The sequence below is a fragment of the Carcharhinus amblyrhynchos genome, chromosome 19 (assembly GCF_965287045.1).
Source record: "Carcharhinus amblyrhynchos chromosome 19, sCarAmb.v2.hapA, whole genome shotgun sequence".
Classification (NCBI taxonomy): Eukaryota; Metazoa; Chordata; class Chondrichthyes; order Carcharhiniformes; family Carcharhinidae; genus Carcharhinus; species Carcharhinus amblyrhynchos.
This window is the reverse complement of record NC_137342.1, coordinates 36,291,873-36,314,534: the sequence shown is the minus strand read 5'-3', so window position 1 is coordinate 36,314,534 and position 22,662 is coordinate 36,291,873. Positions and strand designations below refer to the sequence as shown.

The window sequence follows — 22,662 nt, the reverse complement described above, 5'->3', positions numbered from 1 at the left end:
TTCCTGATCTGTTTCATAGTAGATATCTGCACATACCCCTCTCCCTGTCAGGATAGGAGCAGAATGTGGTTTACATAAACTTGAAGCCACAAGATGGCACATCTGTGCGGTTATTTCTGCTGCCCAATTGAGTCATTTACACTTTTTAAGGTTAAATCTTTTTTGTGAAAGCAAGATGCCTGATTGTACTTTCTATTTCATTACTTACAATACAATCAACTTGCATAATTGCACATAATTTGCACAGAATTATATACACTTAATTAAATAAAGCTCCAGTTTAAGTGTTGGGTGAAGCTAGTTAATGTCTTCTATTCTCTCTGGTGATTGGTGTGAACAACTGTCAAAGTTGGTCACTAGGTGACAATCTAAGCACTTAAGTTATAACTTGGGAAGAAGAATCAAAATGGTTGCTTCCATCTCAATGTAGGTGGTTACAATGGTGTTAATATATACCAGCCCAACCAACAGTACCAACATGCATATATATTGGGCAATGCTACCAATGATAAGAGTTTATTCAAAGAGTAGCTTGTTCTATAGTGATTTTTGTTTTAGTTTTGAGCTGCATTAAAGTATGGTCAGCAATTTTTGAAGCCATTTACAGCTTTTTAATTCCATAACTGGTGAATTATTTTTTGTCAAGTGTATTTTATATGTTTGTACACAGTATTTGTACTCTTTAATTTTAGTACAGTGCAGAGGAATAACACTGATAATGCTGCTGAATCACATACTGTTCTGAAGATTGTTTTGTGTATTGTGTTGCAATGTTGTCGAAAATCAGGATCGATATTCCTAGTGTTTTGATGGATTTCATCTCCTGGGAGTCTACATTGTTGGTGTCACTGCTGCCATTTCTTGTCAAAGCTGTCTTTGTTGTCGCGATGCCTCTTGGTAAACCTAGGTTCGTTAGAGTGCGAATAGGATCCTATCAATAGGAATGGCAAATTTGTTCGCAAAGTCTAATCAAGATATTGATCTTTGCAGTTGCAAATCTTGCAGTTCTTAACTAGAATGTAGTATGTCTAATGACAGATACTGAGGCTGGCTTGACGGTGGAAGGTAGCCTAATGGCTGCAGTCAATGATGCTTCGATACAAGTGTTGAGACTAAGTCTTCAATCCATCAGTTGCTTTGCCATTATAATACATTTCTTATCCCTGGGGTGCTCCAGCCAATTGAAGTTGTGCTCCAACTACCTGACTGAGTTCAGATAACTTTGTACAACCTTGGATCAAACTGTCTACCCTCGAGGTCTAATTTGTTATGGCTACTTATGGGATGAACCTGAGCAATTGATAGGAAGCTAAATTAATCTGAAGTAGAATAGATTATTAATCTTTTAGAATAATATGCTAAATAGAATAATGATGTGCATGTTTTGGGCAGTGCAAAGCGCACATAAGATAAACTATTGCACAGTATATTTCTGAATCTGTTTCATTTGTCATCAATGGCTTAAGCACAAAATTTAGCTACTGTTGGCAGCTAATCTATCAAGTGATGGTGATTTCTGCTATCATAAGATCTTGGCACACAGAGCAATGTAGGAGAAGTTATTTCATTGTTTTGGGCTTTATCTGTTTGCCTTTCAGGTTGTTCAAATAAATGAATAGAGCTTAAGGAATCTTAAAACATTCATTTTGATTGAAATTTCAAATTGTGATTATTTCCTCTTCGTAAAGCTTGGAGTAGTTGTATTTCTATATTTTGTCCTTTTGTTACAATGGAGTCACACCATCAAGTTTCTTTGTATTAAACTCTTAAAATTTTCTTTGCCAGTAAAGACTTGTGTTCTGTTGCTAAGGTACAAAGTAACACATTTTTAAAAAACTTGCAATGCTTTTAAGTACAGGCCAAAACATTGTGGAGTCAGGTACCACTTGGGCTTTGAACTTGTAATCTAATCTGGCACTGTGTTGCTATTTGGAAACTATTTATTCAAATTTGTCATTGCATCGTTCACTTGGTAAATGGTAGGGTGCAGTGTCTTCACTGGTGACGACAAATAATTAGAGAGACATTTAGATAGAAGATTTGATGATGGGCAAGACCATGGCTAATACTTAAAGAAGCATTAAATGTTTTACAACAAATATATATTCCTCTGAGATAGAGCAATCCTGTAGGAAAGGTGAATTAACTTCATCTAAATTAAAGATTACATTCGGTCAAAGAAAGTGGTTGCCAAAAAAAGTGCCTGAGGATTGGGATCAAATTAGAATCCAGCAAAGGAGGACGAAGAAATTGATCAAGGGAAAAGAACAAATGAATGCAAACTGGTGAGAAATATAAAGAAATAGTATAAATACAGTATTGTAAATAGTGTAATAGCTTCTTTAGGTATGTGAAAAGGAAGAGATTAGCCACACAAAATGTGGGCTCTGAACAGACAGATTCAGGCAAATTTATAATGGAGAATAGGGAAACAAAACAATTACGTCTGTCTTCATGGAGGAAGATGCAGAAAATCTGCTAGATATACTAGGATTTGCTAGATTTAGTAAAGAACTAGTGAAATTTAGGGACTGAAAGAAATTAGTATTAATAAAGAGGAAGCACTCAAAAATAATTCAATTGAAGGTGTAATAAATCTCTGGACCCAATGAGCTACATTCCAGAGTGTTAAAGGAGGTGGCTATAGAGATAAGGAATGCATTCATTGGTAGTTATCTTTCAAAAATGTCTTGATCCTTGGAAGGTTCCTGCATGCTGTAGACAACTACAGACCTGTTAGTTTGACTAAGGGAAAACGTTGGGATCTGTTACAAAGGATGTGATGACTGGACATTTCGAAAATAATGACGATTGGGCAATCAACATGGATGTATGAAAGGGAAATCATATTTGACAAAGCTGTTAGAGTTTATTTGTGCATGTTACTTGGATCATAGATAAAGGAGAACCAGTAGATGTCACAAGGAGAGGTCAAGGAGATCTGGCCTAGCCTGTATTCTAGAGTAAGGGGTAGGCCATTTAGGACTGAGATGAAAGAGGAATTTATGTACTGAGAGTGATGAATCCTTGGAATTCTCTATCCCAGAGGACTGTGGAAGCTCAATCATTGAGCATATTCAAGACGGAAATCAATGGATTTCTGGATATTAATGACATCAAGGGGTATGGGGATAGTTGGAAAAATTTGGCAATTTGACAGAGGACTGGTGAGGATTAGTCATTATCTGTTCGAATGATTGAATGAACTCAATCCTATTCCTATGTTCCTAAGAAAGACTTGCATTTATATATCACTTTTTATAACATCAGAATTTTCCAAAATGCTTTACAGCTAATGAAGGGCAGGGTGAGGTCTGGTGTTCTGACCAACATTGTAGATTGGTCATTATTCTTGCTGCGTGCAATTTGAGTGCCACATTTGTCTATGTAATTACACCTTAAATATAATTTGTTGGCTTATAGTGGCTTGGGACTTGCTAAGAACCTGAAAGGCAATACATAAATTCAGCTATGTCCCTTTTCTTTCAGTTTTGCAAACGTTTGCATTTGTGATACTCAAGTGAATTTAGCAACAGTTTTCCAAATTAGGCTGGAGGAGTTTGCTGGGTTCTGGGATGAGGAATAAGAAGTAACTTTTGACCAAAAGTGGACTCTGGTTCCGCCTTTTATAAGTGAAACAGACACCAAAATGTCACGCACAGAAAAACTTTGAGTGAAAACACAGGAAAGAGGCTTTACTCTTGCCTGTAGTGTAGCATGCAGCAATAGTATTCAGTTTAAATTAAGAAAGACAACCAATTGGAGTTGGGATGGCATTTATTCTGTATTCCTATGAAAATATATTTTATATTCATTCGTGGGATATGGTGGCAGTGGCTGTCTTGTTACCCTTCTGTACTGCAGCAGTGTTGATGCAACTGCTTAGTTCACTAGAATATGTCAGAGGGCTTTCATCCATGCTGACATAGAACTGGAATTGTAACCAGAGCAGGTAAGGATGGTAGGTTTCCATTGTTAAAGGTCAGTTTGGCTGGCAATTCAATATCTTCGTGGTCATTTTGTTTTAACTGGTAGCTTTTTGAACCAAGCATTTTTTAAGTTCCAATGTGAATTTAAGTTCCTAAGAATGAATCATTCTTAATCGTTCAATCCAATCTGTATCTTTGTTTAACACTTGCTTAACCTTTGACAAGATTGAAGGAATATAGATACAGAAGTAATGGATATCCGCTCCAAATTACTTGAGGTGGGGGTTCTGTTGTCACTCCTTGTTTTCTCTACCATACAAGTACTTTTAAAACCTTAGAAAAGTTACAGTACAGGAAGAGGCAATTCAGCCCATCTTGTACATGCCAATTCAAGGACACCCAGTCCATAGCTCTGTAGCTTACAGCGCATAAAGTGCAGATCAAGGTATAACAAAGGAGAATAAAGGAATAAGAATAAAGGAGTTTAGGATTTCTGCCTCCACCATCAACTCTAGCAGCGAATTCCAGACACTCATTTCTGTGTTTTAAAAAAAACTTCTTCCTCATGTCCCCTCTACACCTTATGCCACTTACCTTGAATCTAGAATTCTCCATCAAGGAAAATAACTTTATCCTGTCCACTCCATCCCTTCTCCTGATAGTTCTGTACACCCCAATCAAGTTACCCATCAGCTGCCTTTGTTCCAGGTAAAATAACCCTAACTGATCCAATCTCTCCTCATAGCTACACTTTTGTAGCCCTGGCACCATTCTCTTCTGTACTCTCTCCAGAGCAATTCTGTCCTCCTTGTAATGTGGTGACCAGAACTGCACACACTACTCCAGTTGTGGCCTCAACAATGTTTTAAACAATTCCAACATTAAATCCTTACTTTCACATTCTAAATCTCTGCCAATGAAGGAGAACATTCCATAGGCATTTGCAACCTTACCTGCGTGAAGGGACCTGTGTACTTGTACACCAAGACCTCCCACTTCATCTATCTGCCTTAGTATATTCTCATTAATTGTGTGCTCCCGATTAATGTTTGACCTCCCTTATTGCATGACCTCACACTTGTGTTAAAATCCATCTGTCACTTTGTGCCCACTCCATTAACGCATCTATATCATTTTGGAGATTATAGCTATCCTCTGAATATACACTACTTGGCCAATCTTTGTGTCATCTACAAATTTCCCAGTTGTGCCCCTCATGTTGACAACCAGTTCAATATAGAACATAGAACATTACAGCGCAGAACAGGCCCTTTGGCCCACGATGTTGCGCCGACCAGTTACAAAACAATGACCCACTAACCTAAACCAATCCCTTTTCGTCCATAAACCTATCCACGGATCTCTTAAACGCCCCCAAACTAGGCGCATTTACAACTGCAGCAGGCAGGGCATTCCAATCCCTCACCACCCTCTGGGTAACATAAACAATAGGGGTTCCAGCACTGATCCCTGGAACACCGCTTGAAACAATTTTCCTTTTGCAAGGGCATCCATAAGCTATTACCCTTTGTTTCCTATTATTAAGCCACCTTTTTATTCAGTTTGCCACATTACCCTGTATCCCATGAGCTTTTACTTTTTCGACCATTCTGCCCTGTGGGTCCTTCTCAAACAGCTTGTTAAAATCCATGTCCACAACATCCACTGTACTACCGTTATCAACCCTTCTTGCCATTCCTCAAATTGAATTTGTGAAGCAAGACCTCCTTTTAACAAATCCATGCAGACCATCCCTGACTAGTCCGTGCCTTTCTATGTCACAGTTAATCTTATCCCTTGGTAGATTCTGTTAATTTGCCTGCCACCAATGTTGGACTAACTGGCCTATAATTGTTTGGCATTCCCTTTGATCCTTTTTTAAACTGTGAAACTATGTTTATATTTCTCCAGTCCTCTGTTCTTCCTCTGTGTCTAGTGAAGATTGGAAAATCATCCTCTAAGCATCTGCTATCTTCGCCCTGACGACCTTCAGCAGCTGCGGAAAGTCCATCTGGCTCTGGTGACTTATTAACATTTAAGGAGTCCGTCCCTTCAAATAATTTCTCTGGCTTTATGATTATTCCATCCAATATCTGTATTCTCTTGGACTATCATATTTGTAACATCCCTTTCCTTTGTAAACATGGACACGAATTGTTCATTTAAAAACCATCCCACAGCTTCTACATCTACATACAAGTTACCTTTTTTATCTCTGATAAGTTCCACTTTTCCTTAATTAAGTTTCCCATTAATAAGTTGATTAAAAACATCTTTGGGCTTTCTGCAACTTTACTTGCTAAGCTTTTTTATGCCCTCTCTTTGATTTTCTTATTTCCGTTTTTACTTTGTCCCTTTTATTTCCTATATTTGTCCAGGCTATCCGCAGTGTTTACTGCGTATTGTACGCTTTCTTATTCTGTTTGATCTTCCCCTGTATTCCTCTAGACAATGGGGGAAGGGGGGGAGGGTCTAGATTTGGTAGTACCACTCTTATTTTTGGAATGGACATGACTTTGTATGTTTAGGATCTTGTTTTTCAGTGTTGCGCATGGTTTTCCATTGATTTATCCTCTAGCACTGCTGTCGAGTTCACCTGAGCCAAGTCTCTTATCAAAATTTGCCTTACCCAATTCAAAATTTTTACTCCTGCTTCATCTCTGCCCTTTTCCATGGTAGAGCTAAATCTTAACTGAAAAATTTAACTATCTTTTGACATGTTCACCAACTGTAACTTCACCCACTTTCCCTTCTTTGTTCCTCGAGACTATTTCTAGAATTGTCTCTCCTCTCATGGGTTTTTCACTAATTGGTCGAAAAAACAATTCCTGGACACATTGTATGTTTTTTTTTCTCTTTCAGTGCTCCTTGTATTGAATCCCAATTGATATGGGAATAGTTAAAGTCTTCTGCTATTATTGCCCTCTTGTCCTTACAGGCAGAAATTTGCTTACGTTTGTGCTTTATCTCCCTTTTACTATTTGGGATCTGTAGTATACTCCCAGTAGTGTGACTGCCCTTTTTTATTTCTAAGCCCAACCCATAAAGCATCATTTGTTGACCTGTTCAGTATGTCATCCCTCCTCACAACTGAAATTGATTCTTTAACCATTTATGCCACACTCCTTTTTTATCTCCCACTCTTATCATGTCAGAAGACTCTCTAACCAGGGCTGTTGAGCTACCAATTTTGCCTGTCCTTTAGCCAGGTTACTATTATAGCAATGATGTCCTGCTGCTTCATGTTTTATCTGTTCCCTTAACACATCTGCTTTGTTTGTAATACTCCCTTGCATTAAAGTATTAACAGTTTAACCTCATCAGTTTCCCTTCTCCTGTAATTCCAAATCTATCACTACATTTCCAACCTCACAAGCTAATATTTTACTTCCATTTTCCTGATCTGAATCAGACTTACTGGATCCTACTACTGGGATCCTATCCATCTGCCACACTAGCCCCCAACAGAAGTAGCAAAAGCCCCCACAAGGATGTTGGCCCCAACTCAGTCTGGGTGCAGTCTGTCCAATTTGCACATATCGCACCTTCCCTAGAACCATCCCAAGTGCCTCAAAAATCTGAATCCCTCTTGGCTACACCATCTCTCCAATCATGTGTTCATTTGGTCTATCCTCTTATTTCTGCTCTCACTGGCGTGTGAAACTGGGAGTAATCCTGAGATTACTGCATTTTGGGTCCTGAATTTTTATTTATCTCTTAACTACTTGTATGTACTCGGCTTGTACATCCTCATCTCTTTAGTTTATATACATTGTGTAGGAGGAGCAAATCATGGGTTTGCGGTCTCCTGCCATGAGGCCGCTCTCAATTAGGTGATTTATGCTCTGAAAAGAAATTGTTAGCTAAGGGTCTTATTTACGTTGGCTGAAAACCTTGTTTCTCTCCAACACTTCTATTATAAGTATCAGCTGCTGTGGTTGGTCCCATGTCACTTTGAGCTCTGCTCCCAGAGGAGTGTCTCACAGGTCTGGTGATTTTTGCTTCCTGAGGTAAGTGAGGCCCCAGTCTCGCAGTTTGGCACGTTGAGAGTAAAGCCCCATAACAATTAAGGTACTGAGGCCAGCTATTGGAGTGGACTGTTGCCACTGAAGCAGAATTTGTAATGCATGTAAACCTGTGTGATGGATGTTTTATGCCTTCTCACACCAGGTGTGCCTTTCAAATGTCTTCTCCAGCCCCTGCAGAGTTCTAGAGCTGCAACGAAATGAACCAGACAGTGCATCAATTACATTAGGGGGGGGGGGGGCCTGTATAGTTTATAGGACATAAAAATATAGGATATGATGGAGGCAGGGATAGTTACTCTTAAGGTCTGCTGAATCTGTCAGTTTTAATGGATTTCACCTACTTGTTGACCACATCCTTCAATTTTTGCTTAGAAATCCATCCAACTTCTGAACTTGTTTGAGATGGTGATCCATGTTAAATTAAATCTACCAGCCTTTATTGTTGTTAATTGTTACGTCCAAACTTAAACCTTGACCTTTTCTTATGGTGAACACTTTGTTCAGATTTCTGTTGCTAATAATTAGCTTGCATCTGAGTTTGTTTCCAGCATAGCAATTGGCTTAGTTCAAAGAAAATGCTCGAGTCTAATCGTTTGCATTTTTTGTGTTGGAAAGGACTCCGAGTTTCTTGAATGTTTTCTTTAAATCAGTCCCAATTAAGACCAATTGTATGAATATTTTCCCCTTTGCCAATTGTGGGTTCCTAACTGCAGGGGCTTGGGACATTATCAGCCTAAACTCCGAAGGGTTGAATCTGTAGATTTACATTAAAATGCCACACGTAGACAACAAGGAAATCTGATGGGTGAAATGTTGTTGCTGGGACTAGGACAAGGTTGTTGCGGAGGAGTACACTGAAGTTCTACATTACTAACAGCTGATTTGATTTAGGCTGTAGTGCATAATTGCTGCACAGTGTTAATAATTATAAAAAGATTACATTTATAGAACCACAGACTACTTGCACCACATGAGGAGGTAATTCGGTCCACCAAATTTATGCTGGCTCTTAGCGAAGAGCAATGCACTTAGTCCCATTCCTTTGGCTTTTTGCTGTGGCTCTGAAATTTTTCATTTGGATAATTATTCGATTCTTTTTTGAAAGCCTTGATTGAATCTGTCTCTACCACACTTTTTAAAGTAAAAAGTTTATTTATTAGTCACAAGTAAGGCTTACATTAACACTGCAATGAAGTTACTGTGAAATTCCCCTAGTTGTCACAGCTCAGCACCTGTCAGGTCAATTCACCTAACCAGCATGTCTTTCAAAATGTGGGAGGAAATTGGAGCATCTAGAGGAAACCCACACAGACATGGGGAGAACGTGTAAACCCCACGCAGCCAAGTGACCCAGGCCAGGAATCGAACCCGGGTCCCTGGAGCTGTAAGGCAGCAGTGCTAACCACTGTGCCACTGTGCCTCACCAAGTGCAGAATTTGTTTCGAAAAATGTTCTTGAAAGGACGATGCAATACCTGAACTGGCTGCGAGTGAAATCTTCTCTTAATCATTTTTTTTGTCCAAAGAGAACTGTTCCAGTTTCTCCAATCTATCTGAGTAGCTCAAGTTCTTGATTCCTGGAACCATTCTCCAAACATTTCCTGTCCCCTCACTAATGCTATCACATCCTTTCTAAAATTTGGTGAGCAGAAATGCAGGCAATAATCCAGTTGGTTCTGAACCAGTGTTTCATACAGGATTATCTTAACTTCCTTACTTTTATATTCTACAAACCTGTTTATGAAGCCCAGGATCCCGTCTGCTTTATTAACCACTTTCTCAACGTGCCCTGCCATTTTCAGTGATTTGTGCCCATATACCCCAGCTGATTCTCCTTTTGTATCTCTTTTAGAATTGTACTCTTTATTTTGTATTGCCTTTCCTCATTCTTCCTACCAAAATGAATCACTTTATATTTCTCTGCATTAAAATGCATTTGTTTCTTGTCTGCTCATTCCACTATCCTGTCTATGTCCTTTGGAAGTTTAAAATTTAACACCATCATTCCCACAGTTCACAAAACTTAAAAGTTTTGAGTAAAAATAGTAATCCATGAATTGTTTCACGTACCACGAGCAAGTGAACATAGAAGTAGGAGGATAGAGCAGATAAATATGTGGCTAAAGAGATGGTTCAGGAGGGAGGGCTTTAGATCCCTGAGACATTGGGACCACTTTTTAGAAAGATCAGATCTGTATAAACCGGAAAGGTTGAACCTGAACAGAAAGAAAACCAATATCCTTGTGGGATGATTTGTAAGGGGCAGATTAAAGTAACTCTGCAGAGGTACAGGAACCAGGAGTAGTATTCAAAAGGAAAACCAAGGTGCACAGAGAATTGTAAGAGACAGATAGAACTAGCGAGGATATAGTAAGGTATTGTGTGGTTTCAGAATAAGAGAGAATATAATGTGTAAATTAGTTGTACTGTATGTTTGTGAATGTATGGAGTCTGGTAAGTAAGATTAGTGAATTGTAAGTGCAGTTAAATATTTGGAAATATGATGTCAATGCAGTAGCTTAGATTTTGCTCAAAGTAATACAGGATTATTTAATTTTAACTTTATCTTCTAGATTTGGTTGATTAATTGAGCACTGATCTTTAATTATATGATAAAATCATCAAATTGGATTTAGCTGTTAGTTTTTATACTAATGAATTGATCAAGCCATACTTTCTAGTTGATTAATTTAGATTAAATTAGAAGCTTTTCCATTTACTCACCGTGGCCTGCTTTGTTTCTCCGCTTTCTCCGTTGAGTGAGATGCCATTTAATATCACTTTCAATTTCTTCTTTGGGCGAGGAACAGGATGTTTTCAACAGTGGGCCCCAAATATTCCGTATGAGCTGAGTTGTCTCAATTAACAAATCCAACACTTTTGATGATTGCTTAGTGAATTAGAGATATCTGAAGATCATGAAGACGAAATGGAGAAAATTTGTTAACATGGTTGGCTGTGCATTGATGTAACTGCAAGGTCAAAGTAGCAAAGAATACTTTTAAAGACTAATAAAATTGAACATCCCTTTACTTCTAAGTTCCTTATATTTGCTTTTTGTGGATTAGAGAGCATCCAAATTGATTCTTAATTTAGAATCTTGTATCATTTGTCTGGACTCAAATGTGCACTCCTGGTGAAAAAAAATAGCTGCATAGCTTGTGAGCTTTTTCTCATAATATACACTACAATCTGTCAGGTTGAGGTGTGCTGGAACTTTATCGTTCCCTCTTGGCTTAAAGCGTATTGAGAATGCAAGGTTATATATGTTTTGTATACAGGAACTTGCAGTGCTGATTGTACTCCATTAGTTATCTCCCTGGTGAGCTTATACAGAGCTAAGGATTAAATTGACGACAAGGGGACAGTAAATGAAATAATAACAATCATGAATAGTTTTGTTGTTGAGTGAACTAGTGTGCATTTGTGAGTCTGTTGAAAATGTGAGCATGGTACATCAATAGCAAAATTCAGTTTTTGGGAATTGCATAGGAATCATTTTACAGGAGGATGCAATATTTCATTTGGAAGATTATTAAGAGTTCAGGGAAGTAATAAAATAGCCATCATTCATGGCCTTTCGTAGAACTGCAGTTTTCAAACTTTTCTCTTTGGGAAATCTGCAAATATTGACTGGGAATTGACTGACTTCACTTTCAAAGACTGACAACTACCGAGAGAAAAGATGGTACTAAATTTAAAACCTACTAAATTTATAACAGCAAATATACGAGCTGCTATATTAGCAAATTCAGAAATTGAGTAACTGGGCAGGAATTAGATTCCTTGGATAAAAACAAATTACTGCAGATGGTGGAATCTCAAATCAAAAGAGAGAATGCTGGAAAATCTCAGCAGGCCTGGCAGCATCTATAAGGAGAAAAGAGCTGTTTCAAGTCCAGCTGACCCTTTGTCAAAGCTAAAAGGCATAAAAAGTGCAAGATATTTACACTGTAGAGGTGAGTCATAGCCAAAAAGCAAGGGGAAGGGGTGCTAGTGGCCATTCATAGGGGACTTGCGTTAAAGAATGCAAGCTTCAATAACTCATCAACACCACTGCTCATCCTATGACCCTCTCAGTACCACGCCGTTGTACCCCATGTCTTCTAGCCCCAGCCCTTGCCTTGTGTTGACCATACCCCTCTTCCTACTATCCTGGCCAATATTCATTCTTCAAAAAAAATTATTTGAATACTTACATAATTGGTTGTGACTAATAAGATTGTAGTTGTATTATGCAATAGTACTGATGTTTGGCATCGCCATTGTGATATTTGGAATTAATATATGTATGTAAATTTTATGTTGGGGTATATTGGTTCGAAGATGGATTAAGAAATGGGAACAGTCACCAAAGTGAGGGAGAAATAGGCCTTCAGCAACTTGAATTTATACAGCACTACAATGTCACTGCAGAAGGATAAAAACAATATAGACCAGTGCCCTTTTCCCATTTTACTGGTGTTCCATTTTAAAGTGTGCAAGACCAGTTCAGATCTTTATTCTTCTTTCCCAGTTTTACTGTGTTTTCCTTCCTTTATGCTGATATGAAACTCTGACCTGCAGAAGAGATGGGGTGGCAAAGTGGTTAGTGCTGCTGTTGCCTCACAGGGCCAGGGCTCTGGGCTCAATTCCGGCCCTGGGTGACTGTCTTTGTGGAATTGGCACTTTTTCCCAGTGTCTGCGTCGATTTCCTCCCTCGTCCAAAGATGTATAGGTTGGGTTGATTGGCCATGCTAAATTACCTCTTGGTGTTCCCAAATGTGTAGATTTGGGGGGGATTAGTGGGGTAAATATGTGGGGTTATGGGGATAAGGCGTGGGTAAGATGCTTTGTCGGACAGTCAGATGGGCCAAATGATCGCCTTCTACATTGGAAGGTTTCTATGATTCTGTGATATTGGGACAAGTGACCAAAAAGTTGGTCAGAGAGAGAGGTTTTATGGGCATCCTCAAGGAGAAAAGAAACTAGAAAAGCTTAGGAAGGCAATTAGAATTTGGCATCTGAAGGTACAATGGTGGAGCAATTAAAATTGGGAGACAGAAGAGGCCTGAAATGAGAGGATTGTTGAAATAAGAGGGTTAACACAGAAATTTGACAGCAAGGATGAGAATTCTACCAGAAGCCCCACACGAAGCTCTTGTTTCAGGAATGCATTATTTGATGGCATCATGATCATGTGGCCCTTTTAGGAGCTACAAGAGGACTTTAAGAAATGTGGAAGTGAAATAGACAGCACGTAATCAAGAGGGTCATCTCATTGTTTGCTTCATTTCTGGATGCTTTCAGCTTCTATTTCTTTTATATATCCCTAACAAACACTAAGTTCCTCAGATTTTTCTGATCTATTATCTACATTTGTACTACCCCATCTTGTTTAACAAGGGTAGGTGGAATGTGGAGTTGAGATCACAATCAGATCAGTGACGATCTTATTGAATGGTCATCAGATTCGGGGTGGAATGGCCTGTTCATGCTCCTAGTTCGCATGTTTGTACTTGTGTTTGTATATAGATGCGTTAAATTGTATTCTGAGTTATTGTTTCTTATCGACGACTTTTAATTAGAACTCTGATCTGCTGAGTATTTCCAGCATTTTGTTTTTATTTTGGAATTCCAGCATCTGCAGTATTTAGTTTTTGCTTTAGAAGATTGGATAATCAGAGACAGGAAATAAAAATATAATTAGCTCCAACCTCTGGAAGTATTTATGTCTATATTAAGCATCACTATTATTCAGAAAAATAGAATAACACAGCATTAATGAATTTCCAGCAAGTACAAATCTCACAGCCAAAGCTAGAAGGAGCCCAGCGGCAAACTCTTCCTAAAGACCTGTTGCAGCATGGGCATCAAGGTTCAGAAGAAAAAAGTCAAGATATCAATGACAAAATCTCAGAATGCCATACAAAATATATTCACTGTTGCATGCCATAAGGAGTCAGTTACTTTGTTGAAAAATCAATCCTGACATTTTTGGTGTTTTTATTTGAAGGGTTATAATAGGGTCTCGCTATAAATTCTGAGTAATGTGGAGGAACATTTTTTTTGTAATCCAATTAGGATCAGCTGTTATTTCTGATTTCAGATTGGCAAGAGGAAGGTGCAACACACTACCACTGTATAAAGGAAGATGCATTCCAGTTATCTTTAACTGTTGGCTTAATATATCATTGACCCCTGTTGAGAGAATTAACACATTTTCTTTTATTCTTTGACTTAAGCCAGAGATGTGTTAGGAAGGGAAGGATATTTTCCATGTCTTCAATGAGCAAAGTTTGACTATATGCAATTATACGATGAAAGGCCTTATTTTTTAAAAAAAATCATGCATAGGTTGTGGGCATCGCTAGCTAGGCAAGCATTTATTGCCCATCCCTAATTGCCCTTGTAAAGATAGTGGTGTACTGCTGCCTTGAACCGCTGCAACCCATATACAACATAAGACAAAATAAGTGTTTTGTATCAATGTAATCAGTAAATACTATCACAGGAATGATTGCACAATCATCTTAGTGGTTATTGAAATTTAGCAAGTATTTTATCAGCTAAAGTGAAGACTTGGGTTGGTACCAACGAACTGGAGTTAAACTACAAGTTAGTGAGGAAGAAAATATTTGACTTTGATGTCAGTGGGGCAGTCCTAGAGACTGCGAAGGCGTACTGATGTGGAAAATTGAAATATATTTCAAATATACAGAAATGATTTGAGGTACCCTGAAATTTGGCAAAAGCTAGGAAGTGGCAAAATGTTCTGTAACTTGCTCCAAGCTAGTTTGTTAACAAAGTTTATAGTGTTGACTTCCTTAAAGACTAGCTTTATAATTGATTGGAGTTCCCTTTTCCTTAGGGTCTAATGGTACACTGGGTTGAGCTTGAGTTTAGCTCAGACTGGTAAAACTAAAGTTTGTTTTTTTTGAGACCCAAATAAACCTGTAGTTGAAGTGGATTTGGGCAATCCCTACCAACTCTCATCTGTACTTTGCTGTTACCAACAAAAAACACTTGAGCCACATACCCATCGCACAAACTTTATTACTTTGTCATCTTGTAATGAGAATATCAAAATAAACACTATGGAGAGAATTTGCTGCCTGCTGATAGGTTTGAGTTTACTGAGGCAATTATTATTTCTCCTTCTTTTCTACCTGCTCAAATAAAAATTGAAAATTTCCCAGTTCTGGGAAGTATCCTCTAAGTATCCTAAGTCACAACCTGCTTGATCTATCAGGCAACCGGTGGTGTGAATGAACTTTTAATTATTCAGTGAACATCTGCATTAAACACAAGCCAAAAGGTCAAAATTACCCAGTGTTTCTCATTGATCGATGCAATATTTACTGTCTGTTGCTGAAAAAGAGACACATCAAAGCTTTCCATTGTGCACGCATCAGACCACTACACAAGAATGCCAATATGTCGAGAAAACAGCAATTTATACTGTATGAAAAGAAGGTGCTGATTGGCAAGTAAATTCTGGTTGGTTGAAGTGTTGGCATGGAAAATGCATCAGGTGGTTATCAGTTAGCTGCCAAGCATTGTTTTAAATTTAAATCAGGCAGTTTGATCTAGATTGGTCATGGCGTTTCCCTGAGAAATGGCTGTTAATGTTTTGTTTAGCTGAAACAGGCTGTGTGTGTGCACATGTTCTTTCTATCAAGCTTACTGCTGTTCCTGAGCCTGTAGCTGTTGAAGGTGGGACGGAAGGAAGAATAGGAGTATGTAGGTAATCTGAGTTGGGGTGCTTTTGTTTTTTTCCCAACATTTGTGATTTGCAGAGAGAAAAGCAATTAACTTTGTTCACCTTCATGTTTTAAATGGTGCCAGTTGTTCCTGGTGGCACTTGCAGACAATTCTTAAAGTTGTTGTTAAAAATCTCACCCATGCTTTCAAAGCCCTTCTTGACCATATCACTGTTTATCTTTGTTACATCCTCCAGCTCTACAACTCTGAAAATTCTGCATGTTCTTAAAAGTTCACTAGCCTTTTACATCTCCATGATTTTAACTGCCCAACCATTGGTAATGGTGCCTTCTAACTAGGTCCAAAGCTCTGGAATTTCCTCCCTAAAACCCCTCTGGCACTATGTCTTTTGAGCCACTCCTTAAAATCCAACTCTTTGACAAAACTTTTAGTTACCTGTCCTAGAGTTTCCTGTTGTGGCTTGGTGATGCAATATGGATGCAAGTTATTTTGGGCAGAGACGCTAAGATTGTCTTTGGTCTTGCATTCCAATATTTGCTTTGTTTAGATAGAAAACTGTATTGTTTAACATAAAACATTAGATAATTTTGGTTTGTAATAGCTAGAATTCCTTGGCTCTTGTGTTGTTTGTAGCAATTCATTTTGCATAATTAAATGTTCACACTACTGAAAGAAAAACAAACTTAAGCTGAAGCTCAAATTTTCAACAATCTCTTCCAGTAATGCTTTTTGCTTTTCACAACCGAATCTTGGCAGGCGCTGCTCTTTCCTTAACATAGAGGTAGTGTTGTGGTGAAGGAGAACTTGAAAGTTGTGAGGCACTTAGAAATTCATTGCTGTCTATCAAACGTTGATCATTTTTTAAAAACCAGGTGGCTAATTAGCAGAACAGCTTAGTACACAGGGAGGCCTTCAGCTCCTGAATTCTCCTCCTGTCTTTTCTCTCTTCCTCCACATTCTTGCAACTGGAACAAGTAATTCCAAATTTGCATAGATTGGAAGAGGGTTTGGAATGGGCTGCCTAAGCAGTCTTCCATTGAACATGGTGTATTGTGCTAAAGCAGTATTTTTCAAATTGGGGAGCCCAACAGACTGATCCTGTTCAAAGAAAAGGGATGGTCTGTGATCCTGTTTAAGAAAAAAGAGGGATTTTCTGTGATTGTGATTTTTTTTAAAAAAGAGTGTTCTGTTTATAGCGCATATTTTGTAGAAAGCGGTATGATAATGAGAACATATCAGACGATGACAGAGCCAGCATGAGGACTTTTGATGTGGAGGAAAAGCTTAGTATTTAAAAACAGAAAACTCTGGAAAATCTCAGCAGGTCTGACAGCATCTGTAGCGAGAGAATATAGCCAGTGTTTTGAGTCTGGATGATCCTTCATCAGAGCTCTGGTTAAGGGCCCTATTCTCTTTCCACAGATACTGTCAGACCTGCTGAGATTTTCCAGCTTTTTTTTAGTTTCAGATTCCAGCATCCACAGTATTTTGTGTTTATAAAAGCTTAGTATTGTCTGAAATAATTCAAGTTACATGCACTTTATGAAAGGAATAGTTAAGAATTAGGAGAGTGGTGCATTTTTAAATATACAGTCATTCCTGTTTAGGTTGTGACTGAAGGGAAGAGCAGTATGGATCAAATACTTTCTTGCAGAATGATGATCCTGGAAATGACGTAATGACATTTTTTTCATGACCATTGCCCTGGGGATTTTTATGAATTAGTTTCAGGTGAAGAAATGCCAGAATTCTTTTCAAAATTTAGTTTTGTTATTCAGGAAATTGAACCTGGAAGAGTCTGCTGTAGTGGAGATGGGTCTTGGTTTTGTTAAATTGAATGAACTTTGTTTCCATAAAGATTGACAGCTCTGCCTATAATGGAGTTGATTAAGATGCCTTTGCCGTTACACTGTCTCATGTTTCCAACAGTTGAGATTTTCCTTTTACCAACTTATGTTTCTGTGTATATTATTTATTTTCATTGAGCATTCTGTATCTGTGTGACATTCTGTGATTAAAATGGATGTAGTTCAATAGAAATTTTATTTGACGACTTGAGTAAATCAGTCAAGTAAGGGAATGAAGACTGCAGCTATCACATTGCATTACTCAGAATTGAGTGCCTGAGAGCTTTTCAGTAAGTATGATGTGCCATTGACAGGGTTAGGTCAAACTCAAGTACAAAATTCATTGTAGAAAGCAATTTCTTAATCCTAATATGTTTTACGTAGTTAGAATCTTGTGAATTCCTTTTCAATTGGAACTGCCGACTTAATCAGAAACTTCCTGTGACTACAGTCTGCTACAAGTGTCTCGGATTCTCAGGGTGAGGCCAAACCTAGTGGTAGGACCGCGGTGGACCCTAGGGCTGGTAGGATCAGTTTGCCTGCAAATAATGTCAGCCTCCTATGATTCACCGATTCCTGTGAAAGATCTGCCTCCCTTCTAATAAAGAATAGTTACACTTCCCTGCAAGTGGCTGTTAGTGTCGCTGTAACTAGTTACAGGGGATGCATACACATCAGTTCTGGCAACAGTAGTCTGTAACAAGGTATGGAAGTATAGCTTCAAAACATTATTTTGAGGAATTTGTTGTATTTTTACCCTCAATTTTTTTGTGGTCCAGTTGTCATTTGGTATTCCCCTTCCCTACACTAACTACAAGGTGCTATGTAAAAACAAATTGTTGATAACCTGCTTGCAGATCCTGTCAGCTACATGAATTAGGTACTAATATGTTCAAGAATGTGCAAGTTTAACTGAGTGCTAGATTTTTAAAATTTACGATCTTGGCCTGTCCACAGATGAGATGAAACTGGGAACGCATGACATTTGGAGAGTGAAAGGGGAAATTGTGTTTGACCGATTAGAATTCTTTGAGAAAGTAACAAGCAGTGTTTATAAAGATGAACCTGTAGACGTGGTATGCTAAGTTTTTCAGAAGGCATTTAACAAAATGCCACATCATACGTTACTATGTAAAATATGAGCTCATGGTGTAACATTTTAGCATGGGTAGGGAATTGCTTAGCCAACAGGCAAAAAGTGGTCATTTTTGGGTTGGCAGGATGTGATGAGTGAAGGGCCACATGGATCAGTGCTGAAATCTCAATGATTTGCAATTTAATCAGTGACATGGATGATGATCGCTAACTCTGCCAATGACACAAAGAAAAATAAGTTTTGAGGAAAACATAGGAGGCTGCAAAAGGATAAGAAAACAGTGAGTGGGTAAAACATTTGGGAGATGGAGAATAAAGTACAGAAAATGTGAACTTGTTAACTTTAACAGGAAGAATAGAACAGCAGCATCGTATTTAAACGGACGGACACTGCAGAATTCTGATAGAGGAATCTGGGAGTCCTGGTACATAAGAACATAAGAACATAAGAAATAAGGAGCAGGAGTAGGCCATCTGGCCCTTCGAGCCTGCCCCGCCATTCAATAAGATCATGGCTGATCTGTCGTGGCTCAGTTCCACTTTCCGGCCCTCTCCCCATAACCCTTAATCCCCTCTCTTATCAAAAACCCATCAACCCGCTTCTTGAAAATATTTAGCGAGGCAGCCTCCACCACTTCAATGGGTAGAGAATTCCAGAGATTCACCACCCTTTGAGTGAAGAAGTTCCTCCTCAGCTCCGTTCTAAACCGCCCCCCCTTTATCTTGAGGCTGTGCCCCCTAGTCCTACTGTCTTTTTTCAGTGGGAAGAGTCTCTCCACCTCTATCCTATCCATCCCATTCATCATCTTATACGTCTCAATGAGATCTCCCCTCATTCTTCTAAACTCCAATGAGTACAAGCCTAGTTTATTCAGCCTCTCCTCATAGTTCAACCCCCTCAACTCTGGTATCAGCCTAGTAAACCTCCTCTGCACTCCCTCCAAGGCCAAAATATCTTTGCGCAGGTGCGGCGCCCAAAACTGCACACAGTACTCCAGCTGCAGCAAGACCTCCCTACTTTTATATTCAATCCCCTTCGCTATGAAGGCCAGCATCCCATTTGCCTTCCTGACCACCTGCTGCACCTGCAAGCTGGGTTTTTGCGACTCATGCACAAGGACCCCGAGGTCCCTCTGCACCGTCGCCTGCTGCAGTTTTTTGCCACGTAAGTAATAGTCCTTCCTACCATTCTTCCTACCAAAGTGGACCACCTCACACTTGCCAACATTAAATTCCATTTGCCATTTCCTGGCCCATTCGCCCAGCCTATCTAGATCCTTCTGCAGACTCTCCACACCCTCCGCACAATTTGCCGTTCCCCCAATCTTGGTGTCATCCGCAAATTTCGACACCCTACACTCGGTTCCCTCCTCCAGATCATCTATATAAATGGTAAAAAGCTGAGGCCCCAGCACCGACCCCTGGGGCACTCCACTAGTCACCATCCGCCAATCCGAATAGCACCCGTTGACCCCCACTCTCTGCCTCCTATTTGACAACCAATCCTCTATCCACTCTAACACCCTACCCCCAACTCCAAGTCCCCTGACCTTCTGCAATAACCTCTTATGAGGTACTTTGTCAAATGCCTTCTGAAAATCTAGAAAGACCACATCCACCGGCTCTCCTCTATCGACCGCCCTAGACACATCCTCATAGAACTCCAGTAAATTTGTCAGACACGACTTCCCTTTAATGAAACCGTGCTGCGTCTGCTCTATCAAGCAATTGCATTCAAGATGCCTCGCAATTTCCTCCTTAATGACGGATTCTAACATTTTACCTACCACAGACGTTAAACTAACCGGCCTATAATTCCCTGCCTTTTGCCTGGCACCCTTCTTAAACAACGGCGTAACATTAGCCGTTTTCCAATCTTCCGGCACTTCCCCGGAATCCAGCGATGTCTGGAAAATAACCACCAATGCATCCACTATAACCTCCGCCATTTTTTTCAGAACCCTCGGATGCATTCCATCCGGTCCTGGGGACTTGTTCACAATCAGCCCCATGAATCACAAAATGTTAGTCTGCAGGAACAGCAAATGACTAGGAATGCAGATAGGATTTTGTCATTTATAGCAAGAGGAATAGAATATAGAAATGAGTATGTTTTGCTACAGTTGTATAGGGCAGTGGTTCCCAACTCATTGAGTAATATGACAAGTTTCATTCATTTCAATTCCACTGCATACACACTTTTCAGCTGAATAGATTGCTCACAAACATCACATTCACCCGCATTTACTACCGTTACGATCTTAATAGAGAGGTTTGCAACATGCACTTTCAAATTTGAATTTCAGTTGTAATACTTTTAATCAAGAAAGAAGGGAGAGAGAAAACAGGGAACTACAAGCCAGTTAACCTGATATTAACATGAAAGCAGGATTGGTTAATGGAGAGGAAGCAGAGAGTATGAAACAATCCTGTATTTATAAACTGGTTCTCAGTGCATGGTTATAAGGGGGCTGCTTCCCAGTAGCTCTACAATTAGAGTAACCAAAGCTGTCACAATCAGCAGTGTGCACCTTATGTAATCACGTGTATTATTTCATTTGATTATATAATAATTGAACCAGGTCTGTTTGTGGGGGGAGCTAGCTCCAGGAGATAGTCAGTCCCTTTGCTGCTACAAATCCACCTCATTAATTCCCTCAATGTTGATGATCCAGGAACAGGCTGCACCGCCTTTCATTCAGGAAAGTCCTCTCTCTGTCTTGGGCTCTGAGTATTTCCGTTGTCTCCTGTAAAACTCAAAAGCAAAGATAATATACGAAGACCCACAGGAGGCAGAGGAGCAGCTGCAATTTCTCGCTGGGTATCTCCCCAATGGGGGATTTGGCTGACTTGCCTGGCTCCATGGCAACAATCTCAGCTGGACCTATCTAGTATATGTAAATATACTAGAAGCAATTTGGAGAAGCTTCACTCAACTGTGAAGCGGCATGGTAGCACAGTGCTTAGCACTGCTGCTTCACAACTCCAAGGACCTGGGTTTGATTCCTGGCTTGACAGGTCACTGTCTCTGTGGATTTGCACATTCTCCTCGTGTTTGCGTGGGTTTCCTCCGGGTGCGCCGGTTTCCTCCCAGAGTCCAAAGATCTGTGGGTTAGGTTGACTGGCTAAATTTGCCCCTTAGTGTCCTGAGATGTATACGTTAGAGGGATTAGCGGGTGGATGGGGGGTAGGGCCTGGGTGGGATTGTGGTCAGTGCAGATTCGATGGGCCAAATGGCCTTTTTCTGCACTGTACAGATTCTCTGATTCTATGATTCTGGTTTAAGGGATGGGGAAATTTATTTTAATATGGAAATATTGTGGCGTTTAGAAGAATGGAGAGGTGGATTTTATTGAAATATGCAAGCCCTGAGGGGTTTTGATGAGGTGGATGCTGACAGGATGTTTCTCCTTGTGGAAAAATTTGGAGCTAGGGAACACAGTTTAAAAATAAATGGTCTTCCATTTAAGAATGAGATGAAAACTTTTTTCTCAGAAGGTCGAGTGTCTTTGCAACTCTCTTCCCCAGTGGGTGGTGGCAAGGATGTTGACTATCTTTGTGGCAGAGGTTGATAAGATTCTTGACTAATGAGGGAGTGGAAAGATATTGGGGTGGGCAGAAATATGGAGTTGAGGCCACAGTCAGCTGAGTGCTGGTGGTATTGAATGGCAAAGCAGGCTCGAGGGGCTTGCTCCTTCTTGTTCTTGCTCTCTATTTTATCGTGACCACCTCACCGTTGTCCCACGCCCCTCACTTCCTCTGGGTCTTCTGCCCCTGCTCTCTCCCTGGGCCCGATCGGCATACTGGATCCTTAGAGTTATCCATGCTGTTGGTTATTTTAAGGCTGTTCACTGTGTATTGATAAATTTAACTAATTCTATATTCTTGTATTTTTAGCTGGCTTTTCTTTTGTTTTTGAGTTATTCAAGATTTTGTCATTTTTAATTTTTTGTCATCTCAGGGCCATCAAGAATGCCAAAGGGCTCCACAGTAAGAAGGAAGTGCCAATCCACCGTGTTGCTGATATCTCTGGGGTAGGCTACATTGTACAATTGCATCT

General features: G+C 39.6%; 1 protein-coding gene across 1 annotated transcript in view; it reads left to right on the top strand.

Moving 5' to 3' along the window:
• snd1 (staphylococcal nuclease and tudor domain containing 1) overlaps nucleotides 1-22,662 on the top strand; it is a 907,822-nt gene that overhangs the window by 218,617 nt on the left and 666,543 nt on the right. Inside the window, exon 14 of the mRNA XM_080207582.1 lies at nucleotides 22,564-22,636. Coding sequence (XP_080063708.1) covers nucleotides 22,564-22,636 — 73 coding nt within the window. The remainder of the gene's footprint in view (nucleotides 1-22,563; nucleotides 22,637-22,662) is intronic.